Source organism: Marmota marmota, unplaced genomic scaffold, assembly GCF_001458135.2.
Source record: "Marmota marmota marmota unplaced genomic scaffold, marMar, whole genome shotgun sequence".
In the NCBI taxonomy this organism is placed as follows: Eukaryota; Metazoa; Chordata; class Mammalia; order Rodentia; family Sciuridae; genus Marmota; species Marmota marmota.
The window spans coordinates 15,051,917-15,069,355 of NW_025999880.1; the positions used below are offsets into that span (position 1 = coordinate 15,051,917).

Below are 17,439 nucleotides of genomic sequence, written 5' to 3' on the forward strand. Positions count from 1 at the left end.
ATAAGGCCTTTACTATAATGTTATGTGTTGTATGTATTATATTATGTGTGCACACTTGTGTTTTGTGTTATATGTTTGAATGTATGTATGTCCATATATCATATATGATGAGCGCTCATGATAAAATGGATCCAAATATTTTTTTTTAATTCACGTGATTTAAATGGTTTAATTTAATTGGGTAAACAGCTGTTAAAGATTGTTTTAATATGTGAACACAAAAGAAGGTTAACAGATCTGTTTGTTTACTTTCACCTTTCCTTTTCATTATATTTAATAATTCTCTTAAAGATAATGTAAATTGTTAAGAAAATTGTTTTCTTTTAGTGCCTTCTGTAATGTTACATAATTTTTTCTTTAGCCATTATTGCCAGAATTCCTATCTTCATCCCAGTGCTGGTGAAGTCAAAGATAAAACCAATCTACAGCTTCTACAATAGCCATCACTGAACTGCTTGCAGAACTTGCCTGGACACATTGTGAGCTCACCTGTATGCATTGTGAACTATCTGTTGGTGCAGCGACTTGTGGTAGTGTTGGGGTATTTTTGCTGATGATGTCATCGGTGGTACAATTTTTCCAAAAGGAGCCGTCAATTGGCTTGGTGTATCTTCCTCCCTTCTGCTTGTCATGATCGTCCAGCTAAAATTTGGGGGCCAACAGAGGTGAGGCAAAGAACCTCACCCCCCCGCTGGTACAAAGACCTCTCCACAGGTGTGGCTGTATACTGGACCGGTAGTCAGTGACGGGTAAGATCCAATTGCAATGGTACCAACCTAAGGACCATATGTACTATTGGACAACCTAAGGCAGGCACGGTCCCTAAGCCACATGCTTGTTGTTTAAACAGAGAGGGGGAGATGTTGAGAGCCACAGCCGAAGGGGCCCCAGCAAACTTCCAGCTGCCAGCAAACTTCCAGCTGCCGGCTGATGATTGGCTCACAGCAGCCCCAGCAACATCTAGCTGATTGGCTCCTCGGCCCCAGCAACATCTAGCTGATTGGCTCCTCTGCGGTGATGCTCATTGGGCTGTTTCCCTGCCCTTTCACACCACGGAGCTGCTCATTGGGGGACTTTTTTGGCTCCGCCCACGTGACCCAGCCAATCGGCCTCAAGAGCAGGAGGATTGTGGGAGGTGGAAAGAAGCTTGTGGGGGAGAGAGAGGCTTGTGGAAAGCCGGTGGTGGCAGTTGAGGCTCTGAGGATTTTTCCTGAGAGGCTGTTTTGTTTGGCGTGTGTGGTTCTAAAAATAAAGTTAGTTTCTTTTGACAAGTGGCTTCTGATTGTGCCCAGCCAGACTGCGGCACACACACACACACACACTCACACACACACACACACACACACTCACTCACACACACACTAAAATGAAGAAAAATACATTAAAAATAAAAATAAAATAGAGAGACATTCTCTCCCTCTGACCTGGCACTTCCATATATACAAATCCATCTTAAAGAGATCTCCAAGTGGAGACAAAGCCCTGGGCAAAGAATCATTATGCTTTTATTGGTTATGGTAAGAACAGAAGCAAATTAAATAGCTAGTGATAATCAGTTAAATAAATCGAGGCACACCAATACAATGAAATATTATGCAGCTGAAAAACATTTTATAAAAGGTTTATACAAACTTGGAGAAATGCTCATGGTATAATAATTAAGTGGGAAAAGCAGGATGCAAAGTTGTACGTGCAGCATAAATACTCTGCTAAAAAAAAAAAAAACAGCAGCAAATTATATAGAAGAAAAGAGAGGAGAGGGGAATTCAACATCCTCAAGGGGAAATCAGGATCATCTTCAGGTAGTGGTGAGATTATGGGTGTCTTTTTTCTTTCTTGTTTGGCCAACCCCCCCCACACACACTTTTTTTCTTAGCATTCTCATCTCATTTTGTTTGTTTGTTTGTTTGGTACCAGGGATTGAACTCAGGGGCACTCATACTGAGCCACATCCCAGCCCTATTTTGCATTTTATTCAGAGACAGGGTCTCACTGAGTTGCTTAGCACCTCGTTATTGCTGAGGCTGGCTTTGAACTGCTGAGTCTCCTGTCTCAGGCTCTGGAGCAGCAGGGATTACAGGCGTCTCATTTTTACATCTCATTTTTTAAAAAGAAAAATGTTTTGCTACTGCAGCTGCCTCCCGCTTCTTCAGGGTGCTGGACTCAGGGTCATCCTCAAGCTCCTATCCTGTTCCCTTCCTCCTCCCTTTTATCTAAAAGATGCCCACTTGCATTCTGGTTTTCTGCTCCTCTCTTGGCTACCACCCATGGAATATTAAACCTTTCTAGAAAAGAAAGGAGTCAAGTTTTTCTCTAGCATCTTCCAAAGGCAGGAATACAAGGCTAGGTAGGGAGAATGGAAAGGTGGCCCCTCCCTGACAGTTCTGGGTTGAATGTTTCCAATGTGCACTTGACCCAGGAAGGGAATTTGGGACTTGGGAAAGAAGCAAGAACCCCTCCCCCCTACCCCCCCACCTTGGGTCATGGTGTCAGTAGCTCCTGTAGGGAACATGTAGGAGACCCCAGGCACTAAATACAGACTCTCAAGGGTCTGAGGATATCAGGCCCACTGGGCCTTCGCACTCAAGTGTAAGAATTGTCAGGGCACTTGTTAGCCCGGCCTTGGGGATGGTTTCCGGTGGGTCTCCTAGGGGCCCAGGAATCACATTTGAATTAGCTTACTGAAGGGCTGAGCTACAGGGGATTCACAGCATGCTTTGAGAAACTGAAATCAGGGCTCAAACCTAGAATGTTCCCTCCTCTCAGCAGCTGATGGAGGAGAATTTGAGGGAGGAGAAGGCAGTGTGGGGGATGGGGGTGGTGGTTGGGATTTGCTGGAGTGGATACAAACTCAGCCCAGATCTGCTGAGCCCTGCTTGACCCAGATGAGGGTCCACAGCTGTGTGTCCTGCCCAGCGATGCGAACATGCTGGGGAGGTCCCAGCCTTGTCCACGGCTGACAAACACTTCTAAGTCATGCTGGGACACGTAGGAAGGGAGCCTGGGGAGGGTGGGCTGAGTCCTGGAGTGTGGGCAGATGGACTCCGAGGTTATGGCAGAAAGCTCATGAGAGTTAGTGCAAATCCAGCCATTCAGTTTCACCATCGGCCTGGCCAGGAGAGCCTTCTACAGTTACACTGAGATGAACTTGGAGAAACCCAGCTCCTCCTCAGACATCAGGGGCAGAGGCTCTGGGATTGTGCTTTCCGTGGGGTCCAGGGAAGGGGCTTCAGGTTCCTCTGTAGTCTGAAAAGACAAGAGTAGGGTTGAAAAGCAGAGCCTGGGAGTGGGGTGAGGGGTCTCCAGGCAGCTGCTGTGTTCAGCCCAGCCTTTTCTACACGATCAGGGTCTCTGTGCATCTGCAGGAGCAGGAGGACCCACAGATTCTCTCCAGAAACTCCAGGCTTTGATTCCTGCCTCCTCTGCACCCCCTGCCATCCTCCTCCAGAGAGCATCCTCATGGCCTCAGGCCAGGTCCAGGCCACAGGAGTGAGAATCCTGCCAACCTAGAGCTCTTAAGGATGACTCCCAACAAGGTATGAAAGAATTTTCTGGACAGGGAAAATGAGGACATGAGGGCAAGTGCCCTGACTTCCCAGAAGAAATGGCCTTAGATAGGGTGGGTGGGTGAATGGGAGAGTGTGGTCTTCGAGGAGAGGAGGCTGAGGAAAAAGCTCTCCCTGTCCCTCCCCTGACAGAGAGAGTGGTGTCAGACAATGTGGCTCTAGACTCGGAGCCCTTCAGTACACACCTGGTTTAGGCACAGGGTCTCCTTGTAGGGGCTGGCAGAGGATTCGGGGCTGGTGAGAGGCTCAGTGGGTCCTGACAGGTTGATCACAGCTTCTTCAGGGACCCAGCTGGTCCCCAGGGGCTGTGAGAGAGACTTGGTCAGAACAGCCTATTCTTGGCAGAGGGATGGTCCAGGAGCCAGGAGGAGGGGAACTAGCACAGGATGGGGTGGGGGTGGCAGGGAGGGGTAGGGAAGAACACTTAGCTCCACAGAGGCTCTGCCAATTCCTACACCTCAGGGTGCCCTGGGACAAGCTAGCTAACTCTCCAAAGCTCAGTTTTCCTCGACTGTAAAACAGGAGTAAGAATTTTTTCCTTTATTGGGCACACTGGTTCACACATGCAATCCCAGCTACTCAGGAGGCTGAGAGAGGAGGATCGAAAGTTGGAGCCCAGCTTGGGCAAATTAGTGAGATCCTGTCTCAAAATTAAAAATAATGGCCAGGCACCATGGTGAACATCTGTAATCTCAGTATCTCTTGAGGTCGAGGAAGGAGGATTTGCAAGTTCAAAGCCAGCCTTAGCAACTTAGCAAGACCCTAAGCAACTTAATGAGACCCTGTCTCAAAATAAAAAAATAAAAAGTGCTGGGGATGTGGATCAGTGGTTAAGTGCCCCTGGGTTCAATCCCCAGTACCATTAAATAAATAAATAAATAGACAGATAAACAGATATAGGGATGGTAAAGCATCCCTGAGTTCAAACCCCAGTGTGGGAAAAAACAAATAACAACAAAAACTTTTTCCCTGCAGAGATAAAATAACTATTCACATAGTATCTTATCACCCAACAAATGAGAATTTTTGGAATTCTTGGTGTGTTTTATTATGTTATTCCTATCCTTTAAAGCAGAAAGAATAAGCCGGCTACATGTTCTTTGTAATGCCTAGAGAGAGCAAAGCTAGACACCTTCAAGTTTCATTGGGTAACAAATGGCACAGGAGACATTTTGTCTGTAGCCATCCCACACTGAGGGACCAAGGGTGGGTCTTTCTCAGCAGTCTGGGAGACCAGTCTTGGGCCATGGACTTGGCTCCTTTCTTCCAACCCCTTGTACTTCAACATGGAGGGTGCAAGAAGTGCAGAGCTTTGCAGCCAGCCCAGAGTCCTCAGGTAGTTTTCCTGTTCTGTCTCTTTCAGGCTGGACAGCTGCAGGCAAGTCCTTACCCTCTCTGAACCTCCTTTTCTTTGCTGGTAAAGTGAGGGAAATAATGACAGCCACCTTATGTAGGAATGATGAGGATTCAAGGATGTAAAGCCGGTGACACAGTTCAATAAAAGATTAAATGAATGAAAGGAGGGATGACAATCTCTAGCAACATCTCCTTGGGGAGGGAAAACGCTAGTGTGACCCTAACGCTTCCCTCTGATTTTTCAAGCCCCTTGGGCTCTCTTGCAGGAAAAGTAAAATGTCTCCTTCCCTCTTTGACCTGAATGTGGGCAAGGAAAACCCCTCAATGTTTTCAAAATCCCAGAGAATCCAAAAGGTAGAGAAAGCCCTCCCCTGGCCTCTGTTTCCATCCTCCTCCCAACAAGGAGCCACCTACTTAGATATAGAAAATGACAAACCCCCCAAATACTGAGACCTGGGGAAAGGGGAGGAAGAAGGAAAGCCATACACTGAGAGCACTGATCCTTTCCCAGCACATTCTTTCCTGGTGATAAAACCAACCCTGGGGAGAGATGTCCATCAGACCTAGAAAGGAAGACCCTGGGAACAGGCCAAAGCATAGTCCCTGCCTAAACAATTCCTTTCCAGATACCAACCACTGACCCCTGGCCCTCCATCCGGCCCAGTAAGATAAATCCCAGAGACTGACCTCCGACCACAGACTCCCTCCCATTTTGCCCAGTAAAACAGACCCCAAATTCCTGAGTGCCACAGCTGACACGCTCATTAATTAAGTCACCTCTCTTATAACCTATGTAAGCCCAATCCCCTCCTTTGTTCAGTGGCTCATTTTCCACCCAGACAGTGGGTCCAGAGGTGTCACCCCATTACTGCTCCCCTCCCCACCCCCATCCTGCATGAAACTTTGTTCCTGAATAAAGAGCTGATCTGTGAAGTTTGTGTCTGGCCAGTCTTTTTTGGGCTAATGCCATCCCTCAGAGCTCCTCTGCCTACCGGTCCTGGGCTCTGTCCTGGGGCCACATCATCTGGGCCAGACAGATGCCTCAGACAAGAAGACAGACGTGCAAGTTGGCTCAAAGGCAGGGAAAGTGTGGTGCTGGGTACACATGTCAGTCCGCACACCCTGGTGCCTGATGGAGAGCTGAGGCCTGGGTGCTGAGGGCAGGCCAGAGGCGGGTCTGTGAAGGGAGGCTGTTCTTACGCCTTCAAGACTCTCCCCTCACTCCCCTCTTCACCTTTGGCCTTGTCCAACTTCCTGAGACAACAGCAGCTGCTTCCTAAGCCATTCCTGCCCAGCCCTTTCCTGGGGGGGTCGGGCCTGAGTCTTTTGTCCTCATTGGCGCCAGGAAAGAAGGGATTAGGAGCCCCCTTTCCTGCCCTGAGTCTGAGGGAATCCAAATTGGAGGTGCCTCAGTAAACAACTGGAGGGGGGTTGGTGACCCAGCGTGAGGCAGGTGGGGTTCCGGTTTCCTGGACCGATTCTGTACCCCCCCCCAATAATAACATTGTCCTCTTAGGGCACTGTCCCACCCCACAGAAGTTGGTGAAGGGTCCTGGAGCAGTACCCTCAGGGCAGGTTCCCCTCTCCAGGAAGATGGGACCCCCATTCCATCTGCCTCCTGGTCCCCAGAGCATCACCCTCAGCCTGGGTCCCAGGACAGTTATGCTACCTTGGTGTCAGAGCCAAGGAAGGTTCGGAGAAGACATCAGGTAACTCTGGAAAGAGGAGGGATGGGAATTGAGAGATCTGGGTCCTGTTCTCCACTGTGTTGTGGTCTTCTGTGTGACCTTGGGCAACATCTTCGCCCTCTCAGGGCCTCAGTTTCTTTTTTTTTTGCAAAAGCACACTAGAGTCTGTAATTGCCACACTCTGGTGTGCTGGACCCAGCCCTAGAGGGATTAGCACAGGCCTGGACAGTGCATTTCTAAGAGCTCTCTCACCCCTAGGTACTAATGGGTAAAATGGGATTTGCGTTGGATTTAGAGAAAAACTGGATTAGTCAGGCTCAGTGGTGCATGCCTGTAATCCCAGTGACTCAGGAGGCTGAGGCAGGAGGATTACAAATTTGAGGCCAGCCTCAGCAACCTAGGGAGGTCCTAAACAACATGGTGAGACCCTGTCTCAAAAAAAAGAAAAGGACTGGGGGTGTAGCTCAGTGGTAAAACACCCTTGGGTATGTCAAAATATACTCTAGTTTCATATATACCTAAAAACAAAAACAAAGAAAAAGAAAAAGAAAGAAAGAAAACACCCCTGGGTTCAATCCCCAGTGCAAAAAGGGAAGGATGGGGAGGAAGCCTGGGACCCAGTTCTGATGTCCTCTGATTCTGAAAAGGTGATGAGAACAGGGTATAGGGCCTGGGGGAGACACATTCTAGTGGATCCTTGTACCCCTCTGCCTGGCACCTGGTAGGAAATCAGGGGTGATAATGGGCCCTCTGTCCAGATCATATCCTGAAGGGTTGATCTCGGGGCTCACAAGGATTAGAGAGCAAGCCCTGCCTCTGGGGTCAGGAGGAAGACAGAGGTGGGCAGAGCCCAGCAGATCTCCAGCCCCAAAGGAATCCCAGCTGGTACTTTTGTCTGCCTCTGTCCTTACCAGGGTTGGGAGATGGACCTTCTCATTCTTTTGGGTCTCCAGGGCCAGCTGAGCTGAAAGAGATGTGAAAGGCATTATCTTGAAGCCAGGACCAGTCAGGAAGAGCCTGCAGCTGCTATCAGAAAAAGCACTAGCCCCTCACACTTGGGAGCAGGGACTTTCTGTAAGAATCTGTCAGGTGGGTGGGGAACAGGAAGTCCCGTGCAGCTCAGTCCCTTGAGAATGAGTCTCCTTTTGGAGTTAGTAAATGGAGATCTCTTTGTGTGGGCCAGGAAGTAACTGGGGAAATTAATCTATGAGCCAAGGTCATTGCTTCTCAAAACTTCCATGTGCATAAGGCTGCTATAGCTTGGGTCTTTAGTGTCCCTCAAAAGATCATGTATTGAAGGACTGGTCCCCAGCTTGGTGCTATGGGGAAACCTTTAAGAGATAGAGCCTAAATCAGGTGCAGTGGCACATCCTGTAGTCCTGGCTAATGGGAGGCTGAGGCGGGAGGATCCCAAGTTCAGGGCCAGTATAGCTCACTTAGTGAGACTCTGCCTGCCTCAAAAGAAAAAAAAAAATGTAAAATAAAAAGGGCTTGGGATGCAGCTCAGTGGTAGTGTGTGAATCTAGCACGTGTGAGCTCCTGGGTTTAATCCCCTTTACTGAAAGAAAAAAAAATGGGTTGGGGCCTAGTAGGAATATTTATGTCATTGGAGGTGTGCCCTCATTGTCTTTCACTTCTTGTCTACAAGGTAATTAGTAACAAGGTGACCCTTGTTCCTGCCATGATGTGCTGCCTTGTCACTGGACCAAAGGAAGAGGGTCAACTGATCATGGACTAAAGCCTCTAAAACTGTGAGCCAAAATAAACCTTTTCTCTTCATAAGTTGATTATCTCAGGTTTCTGTTATAGTGACAGAAGGCTGACTAACACAAGAACCCCCCCCCAGAAATTTTCTTAAATGCAGATTCTAATTCAGTAGGGTGGGGCTGGGCCCGAGACTCTGTTCTAGCAGGTACCAGAGAATGCCAGGGCTGCTAGCTGGGGACTTGGAGAGGTAAGGTGCTAAGTGGCTCTGAGGTTGTGACCAGGAATAGTCTGATCCTGTATGTTCCCTCCCAGACATCTCTGAAGGATCTGGGAATATTGACAAAATTGCCATTTCATCCTGAAGGTCATGCAGGAGATAACAAGCAGGCCCAGGACACTCCCAGGGCCTCTCTTTCTTTGGGATGCCATTGCAGATATCTTCCTGGCTCCATCACTTTCTAGCTCTCAAACAATAGGGCAAGCTGCTTAATCATCCTGTGCCTCAGTTTTCCTCCCTGTAAAATGGGGGTACTCCACAGTACTGAGATGATTACAGCATTATAAACTGCGGGATAGCATCTGTAGCTCTTATTAGTTTTATTTCACTTAATCCTCTTGATCTGTATCATCCCGCATGGGAAGCAGGAGCCATAAGCCACACATGGCCAATGAGCACCAGACCATGACTACTTCAAATCATACCAGGTTTTAAGAAAAAAATATGACAAAATGAATGTCTTGCTATGTTGTCCAGGTTGGTCTCAAACTTGAGATCCTCCTGCCTCAGCCTCCCAAGTACCTGGGACTATAGGTGTGAGCCATCAAACCTTTCATTAGTATTTTTATATTGATTTCTTGTTGAACTGACTGTTACATAAACTATATTATTAAAATTAACTTCACTAGTTTCTTTACTTTTTTCCATGTAATTTTAAATTATATAGGTGGCTTATATTCTGTTTCTATTTGACATATATCTGTCATTTGAGGAAACTGAGGCTCAGGGCATTTAGTTTCTTGCCTAAGGTCATGGAGCTAATAAGTGGCTGAACTAGGATTTAAACTTAAGCCTATGAAAGGAACTGAGCACCTCTAGAGGTGCAGTGGCAGTCCATCTCAGGACGCAATGTCTGTCCTGTTCAGGTTCAAGTGCTCAGTCTTGCACCCCACCCGCAATGTCTGTCCTGTTCAGGTTCAAGTGCTCAGTCTTGCACCCCACCCCGGTCAGTTCCCATATGGGGAGCTGGACATGGATTTGCTGGATCAACAGGGAGAGAAGTGATTGATGAGCTTGGCCAGAACCCCCTTCTCCTCCCACTCCCCATTTAAATTGCTTCTTTCTGTTGCTGACTGCCTTACAGTTTCCAGAAAGTAACATCTGGGCTCTGGATCCCATATCCCAGACAGACACACTAATCCACAAGTCTTCCCAGGGTGGGTGAGGGACTGCAGGTCTCAGTGAGGTCCCTGGCTGTGAGCCTCCCACCCACCTGCCCTTGCTCACCTTTCTTTCTCCACCGGAGTAAGAGGCTCCCAGAGGCAATCAGACCTGCAGCCAGCAGAAGGGACAAGAGCACCAGAACCGGGGCCAATATTCGGACCATTGGGATGGACACCCTGGGGGCGAGATGCATGGAGCCTGGTGGCTGTCACCAGAGGAGGTATCTGTATCCTTGGGGCCCATGTGGAGGCTGGGAAAATCAACTCCTAGTGTGAAATCTAATTCAATGTGACAAAGACTGGCAGAGCATTTGATGCCATTGGCTCTCTACGGACATTATTTAATTAGCTCAGATCCTGAAGCTGGGCTGCCTGGGTTCAAACCCTGGCTCTGCCAATTTCTAGAAGGGTGACCTTGAGCAAGTGACTTAACCTCCCAGAGTATCAATTTCCTCCTTTGTCAAATGGCTCTCATGAAGATCAGTTGGGATGTGTATACACACACACACACACACACACACACACACGCACGCACACACACCATGCACCATGTCAGCTGTTAAATTCATCCCATGTCATTTGGTAGGAACAGCCTAATTTCACATTGAAGAAAAATTACTTGCTAGTTAAGTGACTCGCTAAATCACACAGGGCATGTGGGAAAGTTCTCATGGTCCACATCCGGCACCAACATACTAGGCAACAGGGAATTCTGATTCTGACTCTAGGTCCCTTGTCTCCAAGAGGTTAGAGTGTGCCAGGGATCACAGCATCTAGTTACCCCATCATCTATGCCCTGTCTGGGCTGGAAAGGACCCTTAGTCCCTGCTGTCAACCCCATAAGACACTTGCATGTGAGTCTGAACCTGCTAGCAGTGACCTACAAGTCAGGAACCGAATGCATAAGCACTTGGGTATAAGCCCAGAACCCTTTCTTCAGGCTGGGACTCCATCTGGGTAAAGAAAAAAATTAGGGTGGAGGGTTCCATACTGTCATGCACTGCATAGGGCTCAGGCAAAAACTACTCATCTGGGGTGACCCACTCTGAGGCTGGGGTAGGTGGAGAGGTGGGGACTGGGGCTAGGGCAAACTCGTCACCTCAGGTGGGCCGGTGCGTTCAGGGCAGCAGGGCTGTGGGATCCTGCATTGCAAGACAGGCACTGCTCAGGCTAAAAGCCCCCATGCGGGGCAGATAGGGGCTGAAGTCTGTCTTGTGCCACAGGATATGGCCATGACAACAGGAGACATTGGTTTGGAAGAAAGAGTGTTAGGGGCTTATTGGCTCAAAGGTGTCTTATGATTTAGTGATGGCCTGAAGGGTGACCTTGGCCACCTGGACTCACCTGGACCTGGAGCTGTGGCTGATGGGGACAGGACTGGTGTCCTCTGCCAGGGTGGAGTCCAGCGGCATGGGTGGGCGGGAGCTCCCTGCATGAGGAGAGGTCGCTGTGTGAGCAGAGGTTCCTGCATGCGGAGAGGTTCCTGTGTGTGTGGACGTTCCTGCATGCTGCCACGGGACTGTCCCTGTGACGGGAGAGGCCTCAGTCCCTGTCTTCCCCTGCTTGGCTGTGGTGACTGCCAGGTGGAGATCAGGAGGAGCTACAAGTTCAAAAGCAATGCCTCAGCACCTTCCCTGACCCTTGAATCCCAATCTCCCTGACTGACCCTTGACCCCTGAACCCTAACCTCCCTGGGACCAATTTCTCAGAGCATTTCCTCAGCAAGAAGAAGTCTAGATGAGGCGATTTTGAGTAAGCAGACCATATATCAGGCACCCCTGTCCCCACTGCCATGACCTAGTCCAGCATCACTCCATTGGTACCTTCCTGCTCCTGTCCCCTAGCAGTCATGGCTGACTGTCACCTCCTCCCTCACTGGACTGGCAAGTTCTCCTATCACCATCACATGCTCCTGCCACCTGTAAGGTCCTGACCTCCTTCAACAGCCGGAGGCCAGCAGGGCCATGTGGCAGGGATGAGTTCAGTGGTAAGGGCCAAAGGCCTGGCCTTTCTGGCTCACCCTCCACTCCACAGATGAAGCAGACAGAGAATGACCTTTGGGGTCAGGATGTGGCCACTTCCTGGCTCTGTTAACTCCCATGCCACCTTAAGCAAGTGATCTAACCCCCTGAGCCTCTAGTTCCTCAGCTGGACAATCTGGCTCCCAGGCTTGTTGGGGGCACCTGGATGGTGATAAAACACAGCTTCTGGCACCAGGTGGACACTCACTGGAGAGTTCCTGAGATAGAGGTGGAGGAGGGAAGCTGCTCACTCACTCAGTGCTGGGGGCTGGGTTTGCCGGGCTTTTGCCTGGGGCTGCAGGCTTGCTGTAGACAGAGGCTGCAAGAAGAGAGTTGGGGAAGGGGGGCAGCAGGGTCCTAGAGGAGAGGGAGAGGCTGTTCTCAGAGAAGGGTCCAACCAACCCTTTCACCTTTCCTGGGAGCATCTGGCAACATCTCGGCAGGCGCAGAGCCACACCCTCTTCTCATCTCAGCCAATTGGAGCCGGGTCCTGGTGTCTTTCCCTCCTGCAGTCCCTGCTGCCCCAGTTTAGCTTAGACTTCATCTCTCTTGCCTCTCAGCTGCCCATTAGCCTGCTGCTTTAGCATGACTTTTTCTTTCTTTCTTTCTTTCTTTTTTTTTTTTTTTGGTACTGGGGATTGCTTAACCACTGAGCCACATCCCCGTCCCCTTGTTTTATACTTTATATTGAGACAGGGTCTCACTAAGTTGCTTAGGACTTTGCTAAGTTGCTGAGACTGGCTTTAAACTCACGATCCTCCTGACTCAGCTTCCTGAGTCACTGAGATTACAGGTGTGTACCCCTGTGCCCAGCATTGTAGCATGTCTTTTAAGGCCTTTTAAACTCAAGTCTTTAAATCACCAGTGCCCCAGCCACACAGAGCTGCCCTCTATTCCTGAATGCATAAGCCTCCTGCTTGCTGCTGTGCCTTCCACACGCCGTTCCTCTGTGTGTGTGATGACTTTCCTTTCCATCCCTGCCTAACACACTTCTTTATGTCCTCCAGCACCAGATCAAAGGTCAGCTCCTGCTCAATATGGAGGGGCAAATCCCCTTTTCCTTTGGGTACTGGCAGTACCCTCCAGGGGAGGCACCTTCAGGGAAGCTAATAATTACCCTGCAATTATTCCAAATGGGTCTCCCTACTAGGCTGGGACCCGTGAGGGCAAAATCCTATCCTCAGTGCCCAGCACCCCAGGAGCTGCTAAGCTCCCCTATGTCCATCAGTGGCTCACCGGTCCTTTCTGACTATGACCAGCTGGGAATCTCCCTCTTTCTCTGCCTGTCTTTATTCTAATACTAGGTTACTTTATTCTCGGATTTTTCTAAGTAGATAACAAAATCTTCTGTAAATAAAGAGTATTTATCTTTTGCTTTTCATATTTATAATTCTCTCTCTTGTCACATTCCATTGCCTAGAGCCTCCAGGCAATGATGAATGAAAGAAATGACAGCGAGTGCACTTGTCTTATTTGGATCTTTCTAGAAATTCTGCTAAATATTCCATCATATTCAATAAGAAGATGTCTCTCATTGGCTTTGGAAACTGATTGTTAACTTTTGGAGAATTTTGTAAGCTGGCTGCTAAACATGGTAGACAGAAACTGGCCAGAGCAGGACCATTTATACCACAGAAATTGGCAAACACTATAAGTCAGAGTGTCCCCAGCCTGCTGTTAAACATCTACCAGCACACACTGTTATAGGCCCTCTTTGTTTTCAGTATCCCAACTGTCACCAGAGGGAGGCCAACAAGGTCTGACACAGGAAGATAATACAATAATGCATACATTATACACAGAGAAGTAACTATGAGTGAGGAAAAGTAGCAAACACACGAGAGCCTCAAAAATAGGTGAACTTAATCACAACTAGGTAAAAATGAGGTCTGAGGGGGTTGTGGCTCAGTGGTAGAGTGCCTGCCTAGCATTGGTGAGACACTGGGTTTGATCCTCAGTATCACATAAAAACAATAAATAAATAAAGTTATAAAAAATGAGGTCTGAATACTGACAAGAATTCAAAGAGATCAGAGATTCTTGTAAATAACAGAAAACAGATTGTGTGTGTGTGTGTTTGTGTGTGTGTGTTTTCTGCAGTGCTGGGGATTGAACCCAGGGCCTTATGCATGCTAGGTGAGTACACCCCCAATCCTTATTAATGTAGTTTCAAAGCTGCTGCTATTATTCAGTGAGCTGATTTTCCTAAATTAAAGCAGAGACCCATGGGCAACAGAGATCTGGGCCCAGATATGGGCCCATGAGAGGAAATGAACAGAACAAAAGCCCACCATGAACTGCATTTGAACCATAGCTATACTACTTCCTGCCATGAGGCTTTGGTCTCTTAGAGAGATCAAATCATTGAGTCTCTTGGCGCCTCGGTCTCCCATCCATGAAGTGGGGGTTCAAAGACCTACCTTGCCCCCTCTGACCAGCAGCACACCGGGGCTGCCCGTGGCCCTGAGCCCTCTCTGGCTTCTTTTCTCTTTGACCAGCAGCTCCAGGTGAGATTCTTGGCTCTGAGAGAGGTGCTCCATATCTATGGCTCCAGCCACGGCTCCCTAATGTCCTCAAGCTCAGAGAGTCCCTCTTTCAGGCATCTGACCCAGGGCTGGTTCCCAGGCACACCTAGCATCTGTCTCTGGAATTGAAGATCTGGGAAAGAGGAGGCCAAGCTGGGAGCTGAGCCCTCAAACTGGGAGGAACCAGCATGGCCACAGCTTAGGTGATGCCATGGGTTGGGTCTGGGAGGCAGCGATGGCTGGCTCAGCCTCAGGAGGCTGCAAGAATATCTCTGACACCAGGGGAAGGTTGGGGAGGGGAAGGTCTTGTTATTCTTTGAGATGACCATCTTGTCCCCAGTCCATAGCCATCTCCTTTCAGGCAGAGAAGAAAGGCAATGAGCAGAAAGCTGAGTCCCCACTGCAACTCAGAACTTGATCAAAATGATGTCCCTGAGTCCTTCAGGTGACTGATGAGGCTGATTCCAGGATGGACCGCACCCCACTTTTGTAATGGGGAAAGTGGATCCATTGCTAATGACCTACTGGGCTCTCTCTCTTTAATATTTTTAGTTGTAGTTGGACACAATACCTTTATTTTATTTATTTATTTTTATGTGGTGCTGAGGATCAAACCCAGTGCCTCACCCGTGCAAGGCAAGCCCTGTACCACTGAGCCACAGCCCAGCCCCTGGGCTTCTCTTTCCCCTCTGCATTTCTGGTTCCCCAGGCTGGGCAAAGAGAGGAGTTTGTTACCTGGAAAGACAGTCAGAGAGACCAGGAAAGTCTCATCAAAGCCCAGTTTATCGGCCCCACACCAGTACTTCCCGGCATCCTGCAGGGTGAGATCCCTCAGGGTCACAGTGAATGCCAGCTCTTGGGGGTTGTCGCAGATGGACACTCTGCCCTGCGTTATCTCTTGGCCGTCTTCTCCTGAGTAGATGGTGCTGGAGCAACGGGAGACCAGAAACCCGATCTGCTTGCACCAGTACTTCTTGCGCTCCCTCTCTTCTTTCCCGTACGTGCACTTCAGGGACACAGTGTCACCTTCAAATCCGCTGATGTCCTTTGGACCTTTCAGGGCTTCATAACCTGAAACCATAACAGTGGTTCACTTCATGCTTGCTGCTCCGTTTATTTTATTATGTTTTCCCTTCCTCTCCTTCCTCTCCCCCTCCCTAACCACTGCGGGAGGGGGGGGAAGCAAGATTCACCTTCCTGTCCCAGGGAGAGGGATCTGGTCTGTGGCTCACTGACCACAGGAATGAGGGAATCCAGACTTGGAGCTGGCACCTGCAGATCTAAGAAAGGCTACAGATGAATAATGACTCCTGAAAGGGCTCACTTGGAGCCTTTATAGTCCCCTGTGTGTGCTCCTTTGTTAGCAAAGCAATAAAAAATTTTTCCCTTTTCTCAAAACCTTGTCCTCATTATTGGATTGCCACAAGGACAAGGACCAAGCTTTTAGTTTCAAAACCACGACAGAGGTAGAGGTGGGACTACCCTGGGCTCGGGGACCAGGATCAATACCAGAAGTTTCTGTTTTGCTTCGAGACAGGAAGACTTTTCTCAGCCAGTCCTTCTGGAATAGTCCTGTAAGACCCAGCTCGCTCCTGGCCTTAGGAGACCTTGGTGCAAGGCTGTTGCTCTTTCCCTAAACCTGGAATACTGGGGGAGGGGGTCACCAACTCTAGATTCACCCAGCCAGGTGTTTGAATCCTAGCACTGCCGGCTAGTAGATATGTGACATTGGGGAACTTGCTTCACCTCTCTGAATTTCCTCATTAATAGATGATGATAATGCCCTGCTTCATTGCATGTAAGAGGCAATGTAAGACACACCACAATTTTATGCACCACTAAGAAAAAACAGTGCTAATTAATTCTCACTGCAGTGGCATATGCCTGTAATCCCAGAGACCTGGAGAGGCTGAGGCAGGAGGATTGCAAGTTTGAGGCCAACTCCAGCAACTTAGTGAGACCCTCACCCATTTAGTGAGACCCTGTCTCAAAATAAAAATAAAAAAGGCTGGGATGTAACTCCCCAGAGTGCGCTTCAGTTCAATCCCCAGTACTGGAGTGGAGCGGGAAGACTTTGCCAATTGAACACTGATACCCATTATAAGATGCTTCCTGGTTTTTGTGTTAAAAGACAAAGAACAAAAGCAGACCAGTGAATCGATGCAGCATGATAATCCTTCAACTTCCAGGGCTTTGACTAAGATTTTCTGATTTTAACAGGGCTACCAGACACAGGTGTCTTGTCTGCTTCCAGGCTTTGCATAGAATAGGAAAATAAGATGAGAGAGGTAAAGGTCCTCTTTCAGGTGCACAGCTGCACAGGGGCTGGAACCCATACGCCAGGGAGCACCCCGTCTTGAATTTCAGAAACAGCAAGTGCGGGCCTCTTCTGAGGGCTAATGGGGCAGAGGATGCATGGGCTGGGGTGAAGTCTGGAAGCATGAGGTGCACATGAGCATGTGGGGCTGAGGCGGGGATGTTGATTCAGAGGGGAGCTCAGGCATGGGCCCCACATCCCTCCCACTTCCCCCACCCCATCTCACCTGGGAGCATGAGGCAGCTCCACAGCAGGACCACAGGTCGCATGGTAAGTGCTGGACACCTCCTGTGCAGACAACAGCAACTGTGAGCTCCTTTCCAGACCACACGGGGGCTTTAGCTTCCTGCAGAAGCGCCACATCAGGATAAGGAAGGGAGGGGAGGGGCATGCGGGTCACCCCTGGGCACACCCAGTCTAGGAGGCAGGCAACTCTGAACTTCTTGTTTTTATTTTTTATTTACTTTTTTTTTTTTAGTTGCAGTTGGACACAACACCCTTATTCTATTTGTTTGTTTTTATGTGGTGCTGAGGATAGAACCCAGGGCCTTGCACGTGCTAGGCATGCTAGGCGAGTGCTCTACTGCTGAGCCACAACCCCAGTCCCCATGAACTTCTTTTTACTTCGCACCCTGCCCCCAACCAACCCTGAGGTTCTGTCCCCAGCCACGCAAGCAAGCACTTCTCTAACTCGAGCCCCCTCCACCAGGCCCTAACTTGTTATTCATGCACCTCAAAGGATCCGTAAGAAGAATTCAAGGAGTCCATGTGTGTGGATAGGAAAAAATTACATATTGACCTTCATGAACCTCTAAGTGA

General features: G+C 49.0%; 1 protein-coding gene across 8 annotated transcripts; it reads right to left on the reverse strand.

Annotated features, from left to right (window-relative positions):
• Positions 1-1,482: 1,482 nt before the first annotated feature.
• Positions 1,483-16,986, reverse strand: Cd300lg (CD300 molecule like family member g). 8 transcript variants are annotated; one of them, XM_015495621.2, is made up of 8 exons: positions 16,847-16,986; positions 15,039-15,374; positions 12,034-12,135; positions 11,102-11,357; positions 9,822-9,934; positions 7,522-7,574; positions 3,752-3,871; positions 1,483-3,246 (listed from the first exon to the last, which is right to left on the reverse strand). In XM_015495621.2, exons 1-8 carry the CDS (start codon positions 16,887-16,889, stop codon positions 3,133-3,135), a joined length of 1,137 nt encoding a protein of 378 aa, XP_015351107.1. In that variant the 5' UTR covers positions 16,890-16,986; the 3' UTR covers positions 1,483-3,132. The 8 variants fall into 8 exon arrangements, 7 of the variants coding, with proteins under 7 accessions (XP_015351107.1, XP_048646534.1, XP_015351109.1 ...); XR_007342993.1 differs by having other exon boundaries at positions 3,111-3,246; positions 3,752-3,857; XM_048790577.1 differs by lacking the exon at positions 9,822-9,934 and having other exon boundaries at positions 3,752-3,857; positions 7,522-7,569.
• Between the last annotated feature and the right edge of the window lie 453 nt (positions 16,987-17,439).

Excerpts from the sequence above, each read along its gene's own strand:
- Cd300lg (XM_048790555.1), bottom strand. The coding sequence starts at position 16,889 with ATGCGACCTGTGGTCCTGCTGTGGAGCTGCCTCATGCTCCCAG. Across the intron at positions 11,358-12,033 it reads AACCCAGCCCCCAGCACTGA|CTCCTCCTGATCTCCACCTG; the intron begins GTGAGTGAGCAG and ends TTGAACTTGTAG. Across the intron at positions 9,935-11,101 it reads AGCCACAGCTCCAGGTCCAG|GGTGTCCATCCCAATGGTCC; the intron begins GTGAGTCCAGGT and ends TCTCGCCCCCAG.